Genomic DNA, 19,251 nt, shown 5'->3' with positions numbered 1-19,251 from the left:
CCAACCACTTCTGTTGCCCTCCTTGTTCTTTCTCCTTTGATATACAAGACAACAGGCCCAACAGGATAAGCTCACAAATTCACTTGGTAAATCCCAGAAAATAATTTCAATTAACTTTAGAACTAGATAATGTGAAAATAAAAATTATAAACCCATACTAACCTGCTGAAAAGGTTACTTTGCATCAATGATAGTGATAACAGTGATGGAATTAGGTGAGAAAACTCGCCTTCTAGAATGGAGAAATGGAAAAAATTGTGCAATAAAGTACGGTTAATGGGGGAACCCTTACGGAATGTGCATAGTCATCCTGTTATGAGACAGAGCAGTCCATGTTTACTGCCTGTGTAGTATTATGTGTGAAACAGAGGAGAAAGAAAACAAGGCAAAGATATTCTCCACAAATTTAGGACTAACATCATTGAGCAAAATCCTTTTAAGTCTGTGTTAATACATGGAGATGAGCCAGAACAGATATTGCCCCTCTATGAGAGACTCACCCATGCACTGATGTGGTCAACTGATTTTTTTTCCAATTGTGTAACATATAATGCAGATCTTCTATCCTTTGGTCCTCTCAGAGTGGCAGATGCAGATTTCATGCAATCTAAATCTTATGAAACCTTGAAAGTCTACTTTATGAAAATAAATGCAACAAGTTCACTTTTGTAAATTTTAGAAAGACATTCTCTGAGGCTCTCCAAGGCCTCTGGAAGGCACCATGCAAAGGGAAAGTCCTAACTCAAAGGTCTCCTCAGATGCAGAGACTCTACCTCAACCTCACACCAGATAACTTCCCCTCCACCATTCCCATACATATTTTCTGGCACCAAAGTATGAGGCTGGCTTGGTAGGGATCTTTGATCAAGAACTTGTATCACTGGAAGACAAGAGGAATGGTCACTGAGCTTAATCAATGCATACCCAGGCTGATTTAAAACACACCACATCAGAACTTTCATCATTATGCTGTAAAGTGATGCAAAACCTTGTTGAATGTTTTAAAGTTATCACAATCATATTTTTACCATGTTGACAGGGAATTGAGAAAAGAATGGCCCAAATCCCAGTCCTCCTGGGCAAAATCCCAGTCTTACTGGGCAGAATTTAATGTCATTCTTGGGTTTTTGTTTTAAGTTTATGGCAAATCATTAAGAATAATAACAAGTCAGAGTTAATACTTCCTCCCAGGTGATGATTTATCTGTCTATAAGCTGAGATGAGAGAATTTCATTCGCTATTGAGCCAGTGAGTGTTAACTTTATTAATGCATCTTTGCAACAAAGATTAATGGGATCCACAGTAAGTCAACTGTAGCACTTATGTCAGTTTACAACAGGCTCAGCAGTACCAGGAAACTCAGATCTATCATCATAAGACAAAATGACATGCATAAAAACCTGAGTGTAAATAAGAGGCTCCTTAGGGTACAGGGTTATAACCCAAGTGGGCAAGTCTTAAAAAGTAGCACAGTGAAGAACGTTCCTATTCTGGAATATATGCTAATATATAACCCTTAAGGGTTAAGACACCTAAAATCATATTTTTTAATAAATAACTATTTTATTATGAAAATAAATTTTGCTTAATGAAGTCTTCTGAGGGAGAAAATGCTTTAAGATATTTTATTAGTACACTTTTAAACCATTTCATATTTAGTTATGCTTTGTCATCTCCAACTAGAGCAAAAAGGAGTCATAAAAAACAGTTAAGTGCAGTAATAAAAACTCCTTTTACTATTAGTTGGAAAAGAAACAAATGGGAATATTACTTTAAAGGTAATTACTTAAGGGTTTTTTTATTGCATCATATCTTCTCAAAACCCTAACAAAATGATCCCAAATCTTCCTACAAATGAAGTATAATTTTCTCCCAGAACATTTTTACTAATCAAGAAAAACAAAGAGGAGTTTAATTCTTCTGTCAGTTGAGGCTTCATATGTCAAACACATCTTCCATTTCAAAAGACCTCCCTGTGGAGCTGAAGGAACACTCAAGGCGAACATCAGTGCTAACTGCAAGTACTAGCTTGAAAGGTGTAAGCTGAATTACTGTGAAAGTTCTTTTCTAAAAATACACTTCATTATCCCCAACCACAACTGAAGTGTGTAACTCCCTTGTTATTTTAACCAAAATTGTAGTTTCTCCTCAAACCAAGAATGTAGCTTCCTTGAAGGTAGGTGGGGATACTGTCCTTTGTATCTTCTTTTATTTCCAGTTATTTAACGCAATTCCTGCCATACAGAGACAATCATAAGGATCAATTAATGAACTAATACAAATTTCATCTCTTATAACACGTGGGTAGTAGGACTCCTTACCTCTCCAATTGACAGATAAGAAAGTGAAGCTCAGAGAAGTTAAGAAATGTGCACATGCCCAATGGCATGTCACAATTTGATCTTGGATCTGCCTATTGGTAGAACCTCAACTCTTAACACCACATTCAGTCACTTCCTGCACCAAGATTGGTGATATCAATAATCTAAGGGGAAAATAAATGCCCTTTCTCTCAGCTCTTTAAATGTTGAAATAATGTCTGACATTTTCCTGCTCTTCTTAAATATATAACTAATGATGCTACTTTTCCACAGGCATTTTTTTAAAAATGATAGCCATTATCTATTTTATGACCTAGGATAGTTCAGCACTGATAGAACAGAAATCACATTTTGAGTAAGACCCAAGAATGACCTAGGTAATCCAAGCAATTGACTATCTGGTTCAAAGGAATATGGAGCTGGGCATGGTAAAGCACGCCTGTAACTCGATAGGCTGAGGCAGGAGGATTTTTAGTTCAAAGCCAGCCTCAGCAAATTAACAAGACCCTAAACAACTCAGTGAGATCCTGTCTCAAAATACAAAAAAAAAAAAAAAAAAAAAAAAAAAAAAAAAAAAAAAAAAAGACTAGGGATGTAGGCACAACATTTAGCACAAGGAAAAAGAATTCATGCTATTGGATTGTAAAGAGCATTGTGCCAATAAATGATCTTCAGTCCTTCAAAGTAACTTAGTAATATATTTTTAGTCTCACATTCCCTGTTTCCACGTTAAAAGCCGATCTTTCAATCTGATGGACAAAGCACTGTTTTAAAAAATGAGACATCTGAGGGTTCTTGACCTGTGCCTCCATCATGACAGCCATGTATTCAGATAATAAATGTTTACTAAATTACCAGTGCCCAGAACTCTTCTAGATGTAGGGGGACTGAGCAGTGAAGGCCAGCCAAACCAAGCAGCACAACTTCAAAGGCATGAGGAGGAAAGAAGGACAGCAATACTTTTCACATTGGAGTCACTGAACCACGTGCTTCACCTACATGTCCTTAACTTCTCAAAATGATCCTGAAAGGTCTAAGAACTTGACATATGACCTTGACTACAATGGATAAAAACCATACAGGTAGGAATGTTCATATGAGCTCAGGTCCATCTAACTATAAAGAGCACTCTTGGTGGCTTCCTTGGTTTCATCTCCTGTTGTTCTGCCTTGATTTTCTGGATCTAACTCACCCTCTCCAGCATATGGTGGGCACTGAAAGCAGACCTTTTGTCTACCATAAGGAAGCCAAGACTGATTAATGCCAGTCTCTTACTGCATTGTGACTCTATAACCATACCACATGCCCTGCCCCTCCCTCCCTCCCTCCTGTGTGTGTGTGTGTGTGTGTGTGTTTGTGTGTGTGCGCGCACACATGCGCTGCCATACACGTTCACTATTTCTAGGCCACAGAAAATATAATGGAGCATATACACAAAGAAAATATATATTGAATAAAAGTCTCAAGAAGAGCTGAATTCCATACAGTGGCAAAGTACTATGAAGTAAATTAAGCAGATGAAAGGCACACCAAATACGTACTCACAACATGTATAAAACCCACACACACACCAATGCATTTCCTAACAATTTTCAGTTTACTTATAAAATGTATGAACACTGAAATTAATTACTAACTTTATTAAAAACCGTCAAGTTGTTTTGAATTTATCGTCATGTACTATATTTAATTTACAAGTTGTCTGGTAAATGATAGACTTGGATTATCCATGCAATTAAACAAATAAACAAAGGAGAACTGTATGTGCCAATACTTAGAAGGATAGGAAATATCTGAAAACTGTTAATATTGATTTGCTGGTCTCACTTATATGACTTTATTCAATAGTTTTTTTCCCATTATTTTTATTGGTGTCAATTGTTCTTTTTTATATCATCCTCTTTTTAAATGTATGATCCCTCCTGTACAAACCCAGACTATGAAAAATTTTAAAACCTAAAACCTGAACACAGACATCATCAGGCATGTGCTAACACTTCTGATCAAAATTTGTTAATTAAATAAAAGTCCAGAAGGCTAAAGGGTTAAAAGAACTAATTACTGCAAGGGTAAAGTTCAAAGAAAGAAAAAAGAAGGGCATGGAAAGTTTTGAGATGGAAATTATACTGCAAGCTGATTTTGAAAGATCACAGGTAAGATAGTCTCAACTTTTCTAGCAATCTTTAATAAAAGATACTAAGAATACGAGGATGTGTGTCATCAATGTTGTGTTTAATGTGGCATTAATTCACAAGTCATTGTTTTTTTTAATAGGATAGAATAAGTTACTTACTCTTCTAAGGAGATATGTAATTAGGACTTTGATAATTAAACCTTAGATGAGGCACTTGGTATATCTGTGTCCTAAATCCCAATAAATTATGCATGCATAACTTTTTAAACTGCATCTTAATTAGTAGCTTAAAATAAAACTAATTTTGAAAGCCAAGATATTGAAGTTTTAAAAATTAGCCAACTTTTATCAGTGAAAGCCAACTAAATATCCAGTTTTAAAGTATAAATATCAATTATGTATAAGTATCTGTGAATTGTTTGATATACTACCTTAAGTATTTTTTAGTAAAGTTTTTTGCAAACAAACTCACAGAGCTGTTCTGTTAATTTGATGATGTGATTTCTCACTTGCATTTTTTAATCTCCTTAGCCACTGAGGTATTCAGAAATTAATGTTCTTCCTATATTGGTCTTCTCTTCTACTCCAATCTGAACTACCAAATACCCACCTGTGATGGCTAATTTTATGTTAACTTGACTGGCCACAAAGTGTCCAGATATTTGTTAAAACGTCATTATCATAATCACCATCATTATTATTATTACAAGGGATTGAACCCAGGGGCACTTAACCAGTGAATCACATTCCTAGTCCTTTTATATTTTTATTTTAAGACAGGGTCACCAAGTTGCTTAGGACCTGGCTAAATTTCTGAAGCTGGCTTTGAACTTGTGATTCTCCTGCAACAATCTCCCGAGTCACTGGGATTACAGGAATGCACCAGTGCACCCAGTCAAATGAAATTAGCATTTAATTCAACACACTGATAAAAGCAATTGCCCTTTCTGATATGGTGGAACTAGACTAAAATGGCTAACCCTTCCTTAGTAAGGAAGAATTCCTCCTGCCCAACTGCCTCCAAACTGGGAGATTAGCTTTTTCCTACTGTGACAGTCTGAAACATCTGCTCTTCTGGGGTTCGAGCTTACTGGCCTTTGGATTGGAACTACATCATCAGCTCTCTTGGGTCTCCAGACTCCTGACTTGCCCAGCAAATCTTGGAACTTGTCAGTTTCACTGATCATGTCAGCCAATTCCTTATAATAAATGCCTTTCTATAGACATATACATCCTATTGGTTCTCCTTCTCTGAAAAACCCCGATTGGTAAAAGCAGGGATGATTTCTAATGGAATAAAGTCCAAAGAAGAGCTTAGCTATTTGATCAAGAAGAAATCATTTCAAACCCTCAGGATCTTGGTTTCTTAACATCAACATCTTCACTGATGAGGATAGGTAAACACTAAATTCCTTTCTAGTTCAATAATTTCATAATACCAGTAAGTCAATCAGCAGTAAACACGCATGTGACTATATTCACTTCAAACTCATGATATTTTAAAGAGGTTCTTACTGAAATGCACTGATTCACATTTACTGCCATTCTCTCTGACCCCTTTTAAGACAGCATCTCAGTGTGGAAAAAGAAGTGATAATGGTTCCAAGAAAGGGGTGTGTACCATCACACAGCTGTGCTTAGAGGACAGATGACAAGGACACATGGAGAGCCTCTGCTCACACATACACTTTCCCTCAAATATTATCAGTTTCAATGCCTCCCATTACTAGGATCTTCCATGGACTGTCTTTACACTGCTGACAGGTGAAGAGAAGGTACTGGTAAGTTGTGCAGATTACACTGGCTAACGTTCGAAGTTTCTATTTATGTCCAGTGTCTCTGCCCACTGCCACCTCTTTCCAGCTTAGAAACACAGTACACCAGAAAGGCTTATCACGTTGGTATCAATTTATTCCAAGTACTCAACTATTTTATAAGCCTTTTCAAGTAATCTTCACTCAGTACCGTAATTGTCAGCAAGTTTGTTCTGTGTTGGCCACCCTTCCTTTTGTTTCAGTCTTTCATAAAAATCCTTTTGTGTGACAGTCAAGCAGCTGTGCTTTGTTCTTTAATGTTCCTAGCCTGGATCCCCAGCCGAGACCACTTTATAACATAAACGGCAAAGTACCATTTTCACAGCAGGGACAACTGTGTTCATCTTCAAAAAGAGGCATTAATAAAATGAGACTGTAATGAACATGCTAATTCTGATCACAGGGTACTGCACAATGGCAGAGATAGTTGACTGCCATCTCCCTGAAAGATTGTAAAAGTTGTGTGTGTGTGCATGTGTGTGTTTTAACAACTGCTGTAATAGCTTACATTTTTTTGAAACAGACATATTATGCAAACATTTCTATTTCCCAGTGCAGTGCCTTCTCAGTTTCATCCAACTGCTCTGTGTGTGTTACTATCTCAGTAACCATCACCTTCGGGGAGTTTTTTTTTTTTTTTCCATTTTGCAAGAACTGACTTCCTGAAATACGCATATCACTGAATCACAGAAAGTTATAAGTGATCTGATGGATCTGATCACCAATCTAAGCCTTCTCTGTGCAAATGAGGTTATAAAAGAGAAAATAATAAAACAGGGAAGTTAACAGATTTGCACCAAAAAAAAAAAAAAAAAAGAAAACTCCCAAATTACCTGAGACCTTGATTTAGGTATTATCTCATATACAGTCATGAACGCCACATTTACGGGTAGAGTACACACACGAACATCACTTATTCAAATAGATTTGCTAACCTAGGTCAATAAAATGCCTCACATTGGGTCAGTTAACGTTTTTAGGCAATAACTATAGTTTGAATATATTCAATGAACAAGCAAGTTTCCAATGATAAGGGCTGTAATGTTACACTTTACACCCTGTTTCATTTTGGCAATGATGGTAGTGATTTGAGGGTAGTGCTATTTGAAGAATGGGCAGGTCTCTGAAAATAATCCATGAAGCTGGAAAATGGGACATTAGTCTGAATGATGACATATTCCCTAGATTCCTGTGACTAACTGTGTGGCATTTACTCAGTTTCCCTAAACGGGGGCAGTGAGTCACGTTAGAAATATTAAAGGTATGAGAAAATTAAGAAATAAAGACAAGACACGGAAATAAGTGAAAAGTGGGGGCACAGAAGGACGATCCAGCTCTGATGGAGACTGGATCCAATGACAAAATGAAGTCTGCATGCTTTATTTAAATGGGATTCACTGGGAAGAAACTTCCTAAGGAAAACCGGAGAAGGTGAAAGAACAATTTGGCTGGGGCTTAGCAGTTTATGCCCACCTCCTGTACTTCAGGGCTGCTGTATTTGAACCTAGGGCCGTCCTAGTCATTGAGCAGGGTGTCAGCATAAACTGAGTGGTCTTGAATTGGTGGGATTTCACAGAGTTCTCAGAAGAGCACTTGAGATGCTTGAGCCTTGAGATGGCTCAAACAAACCCATAATTCATTCACAGTTCCCAACAGATTCCTACCCTAAAGAAACAACAAACCAAACTAAGTTCAAGAAATGTGACATTTAGTTGTATGTTTGAAGACAAAGTTAATTCAGTTTTTCAAGAACATTCTCTTAGAGGAAGGGAATTATGTGAATAAGAAAAAAGGATTCTTCATGCCATTCCGCTAGACCCCAGACAGGCAGGTGCTTCTGGGTTTTTTGCAGGAAGAAAATTCTACAGATGGTGATATCTTATTTCCCCTGCCGAGTGGCTGATAACATATCAGAGAGAACATTTTCATCCTCAGTTATCATTACAAAAATTTGTATCACACATTTTCCTGCTGATATCTTTGGTTGAGAAGACACTGGCCAATAAACTAAGGATCTAGATAGAACCAATTTCATTTGGCGGATAATCCCGCCTACTAAAACACCCACTCTGGTCCTTGGTTTGCCCCTCCCTAGACATCTGTCTAATCCACTGTACAGAGAAGTGTGCCACAATTAGGTAAGGCTTAGCTCTTAATAACCTTTCAGTGAGCCCTGTGCTGCTTGGTTTGGAGGGAGTACATGTGCATAACAAATATGTTCACCACCTGAAGTACTGCACTAGAGAGCCAGCATTTGCTTCTGTTTCCACAACTAAAAAATAATGACCTAGGGGACACAAGTATCACATTCAACTCCCCCTTCTCCTACTTCTTTCTCCATGAACCACACTCCACAGTGTAAATGGTTAATTGCCCAAATATCTCATTCCAGGTCACGTTCAGCCTGGAGTGTGTAGTTATCCTTCCTTATGAAAACAGTTTCTGAAGCCAGGGTAATTTGAAACAAGCAACTAAGGGAAAGTTTTCCCTGAAATGCTCCCTTCAATGCACATGGGTGGTCAGAATATTATTTTCACATCTTCTGCATTAGCCACACAGGTCAGATGTCTGAATCTCCAATTAATTAGGTTGTCCAGTAGCCTGTGTGAAATAAATGAGTGATCTCCATCCAGTCCACTTAGACAAAACCCATCATGACAGTTGGCACATTTTTGGCATTTGTCAGCAAAGTGGGGGAAAAATAAATGACCCATGTAGATGAAATGGGCATCTGAGGAGGGCCACCAGACAAAAAGTGTAAAGTGGTCTGTGTCTACTGCAGAACAGAGTTCTTGATTGTCTGCCAACATGATTTGCAAGAGAAAGTAAACTCAAAGTGAACACCAAGTTCATCAACTGTTATGAACCTCTTCAATCATTTATTAAACTGTTCGAAATGTTCAAAGTCTATGAAAGTCAGTTTACCACCACTGAAATATATTTCAGACTATTATTAATAAATTATCAACATTTAAAAATTTTAAACTGAGGCAACTCTAGAAAACAAAGGTAATTCTACCCTTATTTTATCCCACAAGAATGTATAAAAGTATTCCATTTTAAGGTTATATTTAGACTAATTTCCCATTTTCCAAATTTACCTTTGTATTTTTCTCAGCAAATATTTCTGAACATGCTAAACAGTCTTTTGTCTTTAAGTAGGATTAACTACTTTACTTGAATCATAAATTCACCCAAATACACTTACATATGATAAATATTCAAATAGAAATTCAAGATCATATTCAAACTTTCAAATGAACTTGTTTCATGTGGGAACTAACTATACAAAAGCAGATGAAATGGGGGAACTCTTGGCAGTCAAGAGATAGGAAAACTTAAATCCTCGTGGATTCCTAAATCTACAAGGTAGAAATCCCTGAACCCACAAGGTGGAAAGTGACATTTCCCACCAACTTTCTGCTAATTTCTTCATCAAATGCATAAAGATTAAGTCAGGCAAATTATTGCTATTATCGCCTTTGAAGGAATTCAAGGACTTTAAGATGGTGACAAAAACGAAAAAGTCCCTGTTAAATTTTATTATACATTTGCAATATACTTTTTACCTAGTTTCAAATTAGCTGAATCAATGGGGATTAAATGTTTGAAAGAAGATCAAAAATTATCTGATGTCTGATTTTGTTTCAGATATGAACACCTGTAAAATGACTGCAATTTTCAAATCTTTTAAAGTTTATGTGAGTGCATATATATATATATATACACACACACACATTCACATGTACACATATTTTTCAAAGCATATAGTATTACATGTGTAAGTAGGATGTCAAAGATTCCATCCAGTTATAGAAACTGGATTCTAATTTCTGCTTATTTTGTTTTGTTTTTGCCTATGTATTATAGATACTTAATATATTACTTCTCTTACCTTGGCGAATACCTTAAACACATTTATTATAAAACCCCATTCATACTGTTTAATTATTAGTTCACAGACTATGACTTCCATCTTTACTGCTTGGGCTTACTATACCAATGGTTTAGAACTGGTTAGCTGCATGCTTTAGAATTGGTGGCTATGAGTCCATCTGAGAATAAATAACTTCAGGGTCATATGCCCTAGGTTCTGAGAGGGTCCACTGGGTGAGTGTTTTCCTGGTTCCCTCTTCCAGAATCTATCGGATTCTGTTTCTGCCTAGCTTTAATGTTAAGCATCTGGGTTCTTAATACTGCAGCATAGGAATACTGTAGGTCTCGCCACAAGACAAAGCTAATGTAGCTGCTCTTACTCCCATCTTTTTTTGTTATCTGGAGAGTATCTGTACCTACTAGAGTCTCCAAACTCCACTTCACATATCGAAACCTATTTAGTCATTGTTTTGGGTTATAAGACTACGATTACCTCTTCTCTCAGGATTCCCTCTTTGTGTTTAGCACCTAGAAACATCTCTTTCTTACTTGCTAGCCTAAATGTGCATTTAATTGAACTACCAGATATTTTATCAACATCTCTATTTATGAGGAATGAGGAATCCCCTGGATCAACTTTTCATAATGGTGAAAAATGTTACTCAAATCTGACTTGGTTTTAAGTAGCACTGTGCTCTATGCGTTTAAATATACAAATTGTGTGTGTGTGTGTGTGTGTGTGTATACACACAAATATCTCCAGTTTTCAATATTTTCCCTTCAATTTGAAAAGGTATTTATACAATTTAAAATACATTTTAGGATGCAAATGTAAATAAGCTCATTCAGCTTCTTGCATTAACTAGTTTTCCTCTTAGATATTTTGTGACTTGATTTTTTTTTAAATCACAAATACAACAGGTAAATTTCAACTATGTTACTTATAACTGCCCTTATCCAAATAAACAGACTTTTAATATAAAAAATGTAAAGCTTCTCAAGAGAGGAGAAGATTTAATAGAAAATATGTTTGGAAGGAAAATGGCTTTTTTATTTTATAAAAGATACAAAGAAAATACATCCCTCAATGGGGAAAAATGGTATGCAGGAAAAATATTCCTAATACACATAAGTTCCTCTATGATTATTAAATTGTGTTCCCTTCCTTCCAATTTCCTTCGCCTTAAGAAACATCTATTCTACTCAACTCTGGAATCAAGCTCACAGCAAATCAACAGTGAGAGAGAGAAAAAGAGAAAGTCACAGAAGTGTAAGCATGGAAATGTCATCTGTTAGGTGTCCCATCAGGCAATGTCCTTATCTCTACACAAAAGGCTGAATTAAATATATGAAACAGAGGGTTAACCACCAGTCTTTATTCTGCAGTACTGCCTTTGTAAAGGAAGCCTAAAAAGTGAACACACTGCAAGTCATCCATGCTTTGGTCAAATTATGCAAGCAACACAGAGACACAGAAGGGGATTCACTGCCTCATTTCACTTGCATCAATAGATATGGGTTCAAGAAAAGATAGAAGATTGAAATAAAAAGATTATTTTTCAACAAAGAAGAAAGGCATCCTTCTTATCCTTGGTTCTGACCAGCTGCTTAAGAGGAGCTCATCTTTAGATAGCAATTGTTCCTTTAGTTTTAAAAACAGTCACTATCAGGTTTGGTAGTTTGTAAAACACTGCTGAATAAAGTATGAAAAAAAATCTATGCACAAGTAATGCTAACAAGCAAGAGAAGCATACCTGTTCCTTCCTAGATTCTTTAGCCAACATCAAAATGGTGGCAAAATGGCATTTGAAATCAATACTTCTTTTTGCTTTCCTTTTCTCTTCCTGATTAGCATTTCTTCCAAAACCATAACAAGATCAAGTCCACTGTCTAATTAAAGTTAGAATCTTAGAACATTTTACTGAAATTCATTTCCTACTTAAACATCACAACAATGCTAGTCTTTCTTGTGGACCCACAAAAGAACACCTGGGATGCAGAATGGCAACAATGACACAATCAACAACCTTGCACTTGAGACTTACCACGCAAAACTGTGAGCCTCGTGGAGACAATGATTTCATCCACTTTATTCGAGGCCACACATTCGTAAACAGCCTCATCACGAGGAGTCCGTAAGGGCTGTATTCTGAGAACTGATCCAGATCCATCATCAAACTCTATTACCTATTAGAGGAAACAATAGCTGTCACAGGTGTTGTTATAATTGTCCACCCCTCAGCTAAACCTCTCAAGGCAGCAGTGAACCAGCCACTAGGTTCTGAATGAACTCAGCATCATTCCAGGACTGAGTTTAGAGACAGTGGTTAAACAGAATATTCTAATTTAATTAATTTTCTACCCAAAAAAAAAAAGACAGACATAAAACTACATATGCAAAAATGCAGATTTCTAATGCAACTCAAAACGGCTCTCCATTAACACTTCAACGTATTCTAGTATGTGCATCTAGGCAATTTATGCCTACTAATTTTGCAAGTTATGATGGATAAACTTCTCAAATTATTTGGTCTCTGAAAGCACATATGCATATGTGATAACTGGACTGTAAGGTGAAGAATTAAAGGAAGCCACCACAAACAGTTCTGTGGATCTAAAGTATCTCATCCTGAACAGTGTAGTTGAGCAAACCAGGAAGAGATACCATAAATCTAGCACTTAGGCAGTCAACGAGATGGTGTTCACAACCCAAAGACCTGATGACATGCATTAATTCTGCTATAAATCATTCCAGTATTTGTTCTAGCTTAGCATTTTCTGCATTTTTAGAGTATTCTTGCTGTAAAATGGAGGCTTGCTTCACCAGGCAGAAAATTAATGTCCTAAAAACCAAGCCTGAATTCACTATCATTATGAACTCTATTGCAAAACAGCTTAGCAACACTAGTAACCATACCATGAGCTAATTCAAGTACTATTTTTAAAAAAATGATAACAACAATGTTGGTGATAAATATGTATACATAACTATGTAGTTCGTCACCTTTCTATAACTATGCTATGTTCTATCAGTTCCTCACTCAGATGACACACACTTTTTTTCCACAACAAATAATACTTTCATGTGCCTACATTGTGAATAAATTGAAAATGTCTTATGAATATGTTCATGGTATGCTCAATCCCAAATTCTATGTATTAGCATGTGGAGGAAGATAACCAAATATTTGTTAAATATGTCCATTTTAAGTCCTTTGTGTACTCCCTATTCATTCTAAATTCATGGAGATATCCAAAATGTTCCACTTCTCCAAGTGCATAATTTATTTTCAACTCTATTAAGCACACATTTTAAAATGAATCTACTATGCATATTAGGGGAGAAATGGCATAGGGGCATAGTTATTAGAATCATGGACAAAAAAATTATCATTTAAACTAAATTTAAAAAAATGTGCACCAAAGATACACACATACACACATTTTCTATGTGCTGTAAGAAATAACCTGAAGACTAAGATATTCTTTTCATGTTTAAACCACCATCATCATTTGTGAACTACAGTTGCATTTCAAATTTCATCAGGGTAATTAATAGGTGTTTTGTTCATATGAACCATATACAATGAAATTCTGTAAAAATGAACACAATCAAATTGTTCTGGATTTTGTAGTGCTACATTTCTTGTAAGTAGAATGCACTTTTAATCTGTCATATTATAAATTGAACCAGAAGAAGATTAAAGTCTTAGGTTAAAAAAGTAAGCAACTTGGGGGTCTTTGTAGCACCTTAAAAAAAAAAAAAATCAAGCTAACCTCTCCATGTCTAAAATTACAGCTGGGACATTGTCCATTCCTTCTCTGAGTAACTTACCTATTTTTCTTCTCCCGAATGAGAACATTTCAAAAACTTAAGACTCCTCACCAAGACTCAAAGAGGAATTTACAAAAGATGTGCCACCATTTTGGATGCACTGGGCTTTAATGAATAAAGACAAGCAATTTCTCCTCTAGGTTTACCTGCAATGTCAACCTGTTTCAGTATGTTTCTTCCAGGGTAGTATTTTACACTAGGATAATGCAACAAATTTCTCATTTAGATTCATATTATTTTGCTGTTCAGCATCTCTTCCTCATCTTTGTAAGAACTGAAACTCGAATCCCATTTCAGGAAAACACCTTCCCATCTTCTCCCCAGTTGTAAACCCATCTTCTTCCCAGTTGTAAACCATGAGACTGGATGGAACTGATCCCATTCCTGTAGATTCTGTTAGCTTCAATTAATTAGCCTATACTATTTACCTGCCCACACACATTGGTTCAAGAATAAACAAGTAACTCAGAAGGGCCAATGAGAAAGGACGTTTCTGGAGGAGTCAAGTTTTCACATATCCTCTAGACTTGGTCATGTAAGGACCAACCTTAAGAGGAAGCAGCCTGAGGCTGGAGGTGAAAAATGCATCCTGGGAACACTGCTTAAGTCCTGGCAAAAGGAGAGGCAAGAGGCAGCCACTTCATCCCCCAAATTCTCCTTTTCAAAAGGTTATTTAGAGTTACATTTTCTGTGACACATGACATTATGAATGTCACACCTCAGAGACTACAATATCTTATATCAGAGAAAAGTAAACAGGTTAACACATAAACCCAAGACAGATCAGATACATTCTTCCCCCAGAGAAACAGAACAATGGACCTAATACCTCAAATCTCTGATTGCTGACTTTCTTTCCTTTTTTGTTCCAGACAATTTTAGGTCTTGGGTCTCCCGTAGCTTGGCAAATGAAAGACGCAACTCCGCCAGAGACCCCTGTCTGATCAACCGGAGTTCGTGTAAACCTTGGAGGTGCTGAAAAGAAATAAACATCACAATTAAATGAAAAATTGAAATACAGACCAATATCCCTTTGCCACTACTCCCCCATAACCCTTAACCTCACACATACATAGGTATACCAGGATTATGAAATTAGAAAAGCACCTTTTACTTTTGAGGATAGTTTACCAGGGAAGGAGGTAGTTTCCTGGTCAAATTCTCTGTTATGCTTTTATTGCTGAAATCCGTATTAAAGCAGAGATCCAATAACTTCCGAAAAGCAACATCACACATTAATTTTTATTACTAGTATAAAAAAATCCAATTTGTCCTCTGTAACAAAATGAGCTCATCAATCAAAGTGAGTAAAATTTTAGCTCTTTTCTTTGATGCCACTATCAGGACCCTGCCAGAAAGCAGCATTGCCACTGCTGAGCTATTAAAATTAGTGACATTTGAAAGAAATTCTAGAGAATTTTAAAGAGACAAAAAAATGTAGCCCTGAATTAGAAGGTGTGGCAATAAAAAGAAATGGGGGAAGGGAGGGAGAGTGACTTTCTAACCCAGATACTGTGGGCTGCCTTATTTAACTCCACAATTGACAAAAAAGAACCACCACTGAGAAGTCACTGAATTCACAGCAAACACATAAAAAGTTTGTTTCTTTATAGTACTATGGATGAAACCCAGGGCCTCACTCATGTTTTATTGTTATTTAGACAGGGTCTGATTAAGTCACTGAAGTTGGCCTTGAACTTGGAATCCTCCAACCTTCGCCTCCAAGGAGTTGGGATTACAGGCATGTGCCACCATACCCAGCAAAAAAGGATATATTTAAAGAAAGATGAAGTCTAAAAGACTACTAAAGCTGAAAGGCTAGAAGTTGGAAGCTTTGAAAGCCCTCCCCATCTCTTTAAAATATCCCTAATATTCACTTCCTTTTCCTTAAAAACTTATTTTCCATCTCATGTTTCAAAATCCAGAAATCTGTCATAAAATAATATTAAATGTAGATGAGTATGCACAAAGCTGTTCATCAATTCATACGTTTAGTACAAGATTATAAGTAATACAAATATTAATATAGGAATTGATGTTGAAATAAAGCATGGCACAATGATGGAGCAATATACAAATGGTAACTGTTATAAAGTTTTTATTATGACATGATAAATACTTATTCATTGATAAACTACAGAATGTTTCATGGAATTATGTTAGAGGCTATCTGAAAATAAAAATGGACACAGGAAACTGGACAAAGCCTACTAAAATCATAATGGTGGTTTGCAAGGTGGTGTTTTAATTGTTTTCCCTACTTCTTTATACCTTTCTTACATCCTTGACTTTTTATGCTGATGCTGTAATTGGCATTTTTTTTAAAACTCAAGAACATTTCACTAATTTTGCATATTTGATCCCTATTGAAGGTTTTTTCTCCTACTGTTTAGTTATATGTCATTGAAAAGTGGTTTTCAGCAACTATAGCTAACATGCATTTTGAAAACAATCCTTAAGATTCTAATAGAAAGAAACAGGAGTATCCATTCCTGCTCGCTCACCATCACCATGTTGTTTACCTCAATTCAGGTTTCCTATTTGATGCTCTTGTTGCTCTGAGGGAGTGTCTGACTACTGGTTTGTTTTCCCTGTACTCACTCAAGAACATCAGACTCCCATCTCAAATCCAATAACACTTTATGTTTTCAGATAGATAGAGAAGGATAATACAGGAGAGGGGAAAAAATGAACTTTACTGTTTCTTCACTGTAAAAATAAGTTATTTGCAAAAATCCCTTCCAGTTTTAAGGTTTCCTAGTTTAATATAAGATTTTCATGAAGAGGCAAGTATAGAAGAGAGAAGTAGAGAGGCATCTTTGTAACTGTGGTCCCAGAAAAGAACTTCCAACTCATGAGCAACTAATTGATGGAAACACAGGGGCCTGGGGCCTGCTTATGTTCAGAAAGATTAGGAACAAAAACAGGCTCTAACAGGCTGCTAAGATATCATATCCTGCAGCATCTCTGGATAGCAGTACAAACTAGACGATTACCAGAATCTGTGGGAAGTACTTAAAATGATTTGAAATTGAGTAATGGCAATGGAATAAAAAATACTGTATACCAATATCACTTTGGAAACAAAGATATTACAAGTTTTTTATTTCTTTTTCTGCTGTTACAAACAATGCAAAATGATAATAACCACCCCCTTGTCAGTGCCTAATAGAGAAATCAAAATTATGCAATTAAAATTCCTAGGGAATCTCCTTGGAAAAACAAAGTGCTTTGAATCACCACATTAAAAGTTACAATACTGTCAATTTCAGGTACTTTCTCTTATCCATATTCTAAAAATTGTCAATGAATGAAAATCCAATTTAAAAACCCAGGTTCCCATTTAAGGTCCATTTTGAAATTTCTTACAAGAGTGTTTGAAGGGAATCAAGGGCTGTCATAAGAAATGAATATGTCATATGACACAAAATAAACCTAGAGGAGGGTGCCATTTTCCCTGCACTGAGTTTTTTCTTAAGGGTATTTCATTTTTCATCCCAAAGAATGAAGGCAAGCTGGAGATTCTTACAATCTGCAAAGAAAGCAATGGCTACTTGATCCAGTGCTTTTTTTTTTCTGTCCGGCTGCCATAAAAGGGCTTATATAAGGAAGCTCATCTTCCTTACATCTGTAAGGAAACAACTAGCAGGTAAAGACACTCAAGAAGTAAAATTTGCATTAAATGCAGAAATCTTCTAAATAAAATACAAAGAGACAAATTCCCATATATTCAAGGATGGGTGTACCAGTCTAATATTTTCTAGCTTTGTTTTTCATTCATTTGAAGTTTTGTGCTAACATGGGCAAAAATTAAAAACGGATGAAGACATGACCACTGGGTGCTACTACAAGGATTTTATTTCCGAAGATGAAGTCAAATAATGGAATTAACCTACTTATCTCTGGAAAATGTATTAAAATAAATTAGCAACTGTTACAGGATCTGAAACTATTTTTCTAAATCCTACTAACTACCACTATAACCACAGTATTGACTTTACATTCTTTAAAAAATCTTGAAAAGATCCCTTAAAACAGCAAGAAAGAAGGGCAGTTCAGGTGCTTGTCCACAGAGGTCTTTTTGTTAATATGAAAGACAATGGCCTTCACAGACTAGAAAACTGTGGCTTTCTTATGGGATCTGATACAAATTTCTCTACATTTGCCCACCAAATACAAAACCTCAGAAAAGATAAATGTCATCATTTTATGATTCAAAGTAAGATTCTAGATAATACAGTAAAATCCTTTCAGTAAGCATGTGTGTTGCATAAATAATCATTTTGCCTGGTCACATTCTCAGACTGACACTGTCAATGCCAGGCAGCCAGCCAAAACAAAGATGTGAGACAGAACTAAACTTAATAACACCAACTAATGCTCCAGGCCAGTGAAATCTTTACGCTGAGGGGTATAAAAATGCACAGCACCCACTTTCCCTTCCATCTCCAGTCATAAAAGGAAGCCTCTGCCTTCTTTTGTCAGGGAAGATGTCCAAATTTAAATCTCATTCTGAACAAGGGAAAGAAGGGAAAAGATTCAAGTAAAGGATAAAATAAAGATGTCTCCTAAAAAGTCACAAAACAGGACAGGCTCAAACCTGAATAATTAAAATTCCTATTTTTATCCCAGGAGATACAACTATCAATGTTACAGTTGGTTAAAGGGGAGAAAAGGCAGTATCAAGAATATGAAGATGAGGAGAAGAGCATTAGAAGTTTCCAGTCACCAGTATTATTTCATTCCATTGTTCTTATAGCTAACTGTCACTGCTCCCCACCACTGCTGTTGGAGCTGACTCTGCTCCCCACCTGAAGTTGCCAAAACTGAGCTTTGCAAAATGTGTATCTGCTCAAGCCAATTTTGACAAATGGAAAGTATCTTTTATTAAACTAATGCCAGGCATTGCAGAGGTCAAATTACTTTTCAACTCAGAACGTTTATTTTCTAACATGGTAAACATGCATATGAGTCAGAACACAGGCATGGTTGACATTCTAGACTCTACCATGCTCCGTGGTCATTTTCAAAGGTGCTGCATTCTCCGGATGCATTCACAGAAAAGACAGTCACTCCAGAATATAGTCAATCATTATTTTCCATACAGTTCAAGAGGAACACACGTTGCCAAATGATTTTTATATGGTTTCTTAAAATAAAACCAATGCACAGAACCTTTGCACAACAAGGCTGTAATATTTTGGGGCCATATCATGTTTCAAGTTGCTAGGCTCTCCAAAGACAAGGTGGTATAAATGTGCATTGACAGCT

General features: G+C 36.3%; 1 protein-coding gene across 47 annotated transcripts in view; it reads right to left on the bottom strand.

The window, feature by feature from the left end:
- Positions 1-19,251, bottom strand: part of Ptprd (protein tyrosine phosphatase receptor type D) — a 629,514-nt gene that overhangs the window by 275,093 nt on the left and 335,170 nt on the right. For 25 of the 47 annotated variants that reach the window (XM_047523759.1, XM_047523763.1, XM_047523785.1 and 22 more), the window contains exons 3-4: positions 14,810-14,955; positions 12,191-12,332 (exon numbers count right to left, since the gene is read on the bottom strand). In XM_047523759.1, the coding sequence (XP_047379715.1) occupies positions 12,191-12,332; positions 14,810-14,955 (288 nt within the window). Of the gene's footprint in view, positions 1-12,190; positions 12,333-14,806; positions 14,956-19,251 lie in introns of all 47 variants that reach the window. The other 22 variants (XM_047523757.1, XM_047523758.1, XM_047523756.1 and 19 more) reach the window with 1 other exon arrangement.

The sequence above is a fragment of the Sciurus carolinensis genome, chromosome 14 (genome assembly GCF_902686445.1).
Source record: "Sciurus carolinensis chromosome 14, mSciCar1.2, whole genome shotgun sequence".
NCBI classification, from domain to species: domain Eukaryota; kingdom Metazoa; phylum Chordata; class Mammalia; order Rodentia; family Sciuridae; genus Sciurus; species Sciurus carolinensis.
Note: the sequence above shows the minus strand (reverse complement) of the source record. Positions and strands in the feature narration are given on the sequence as shown.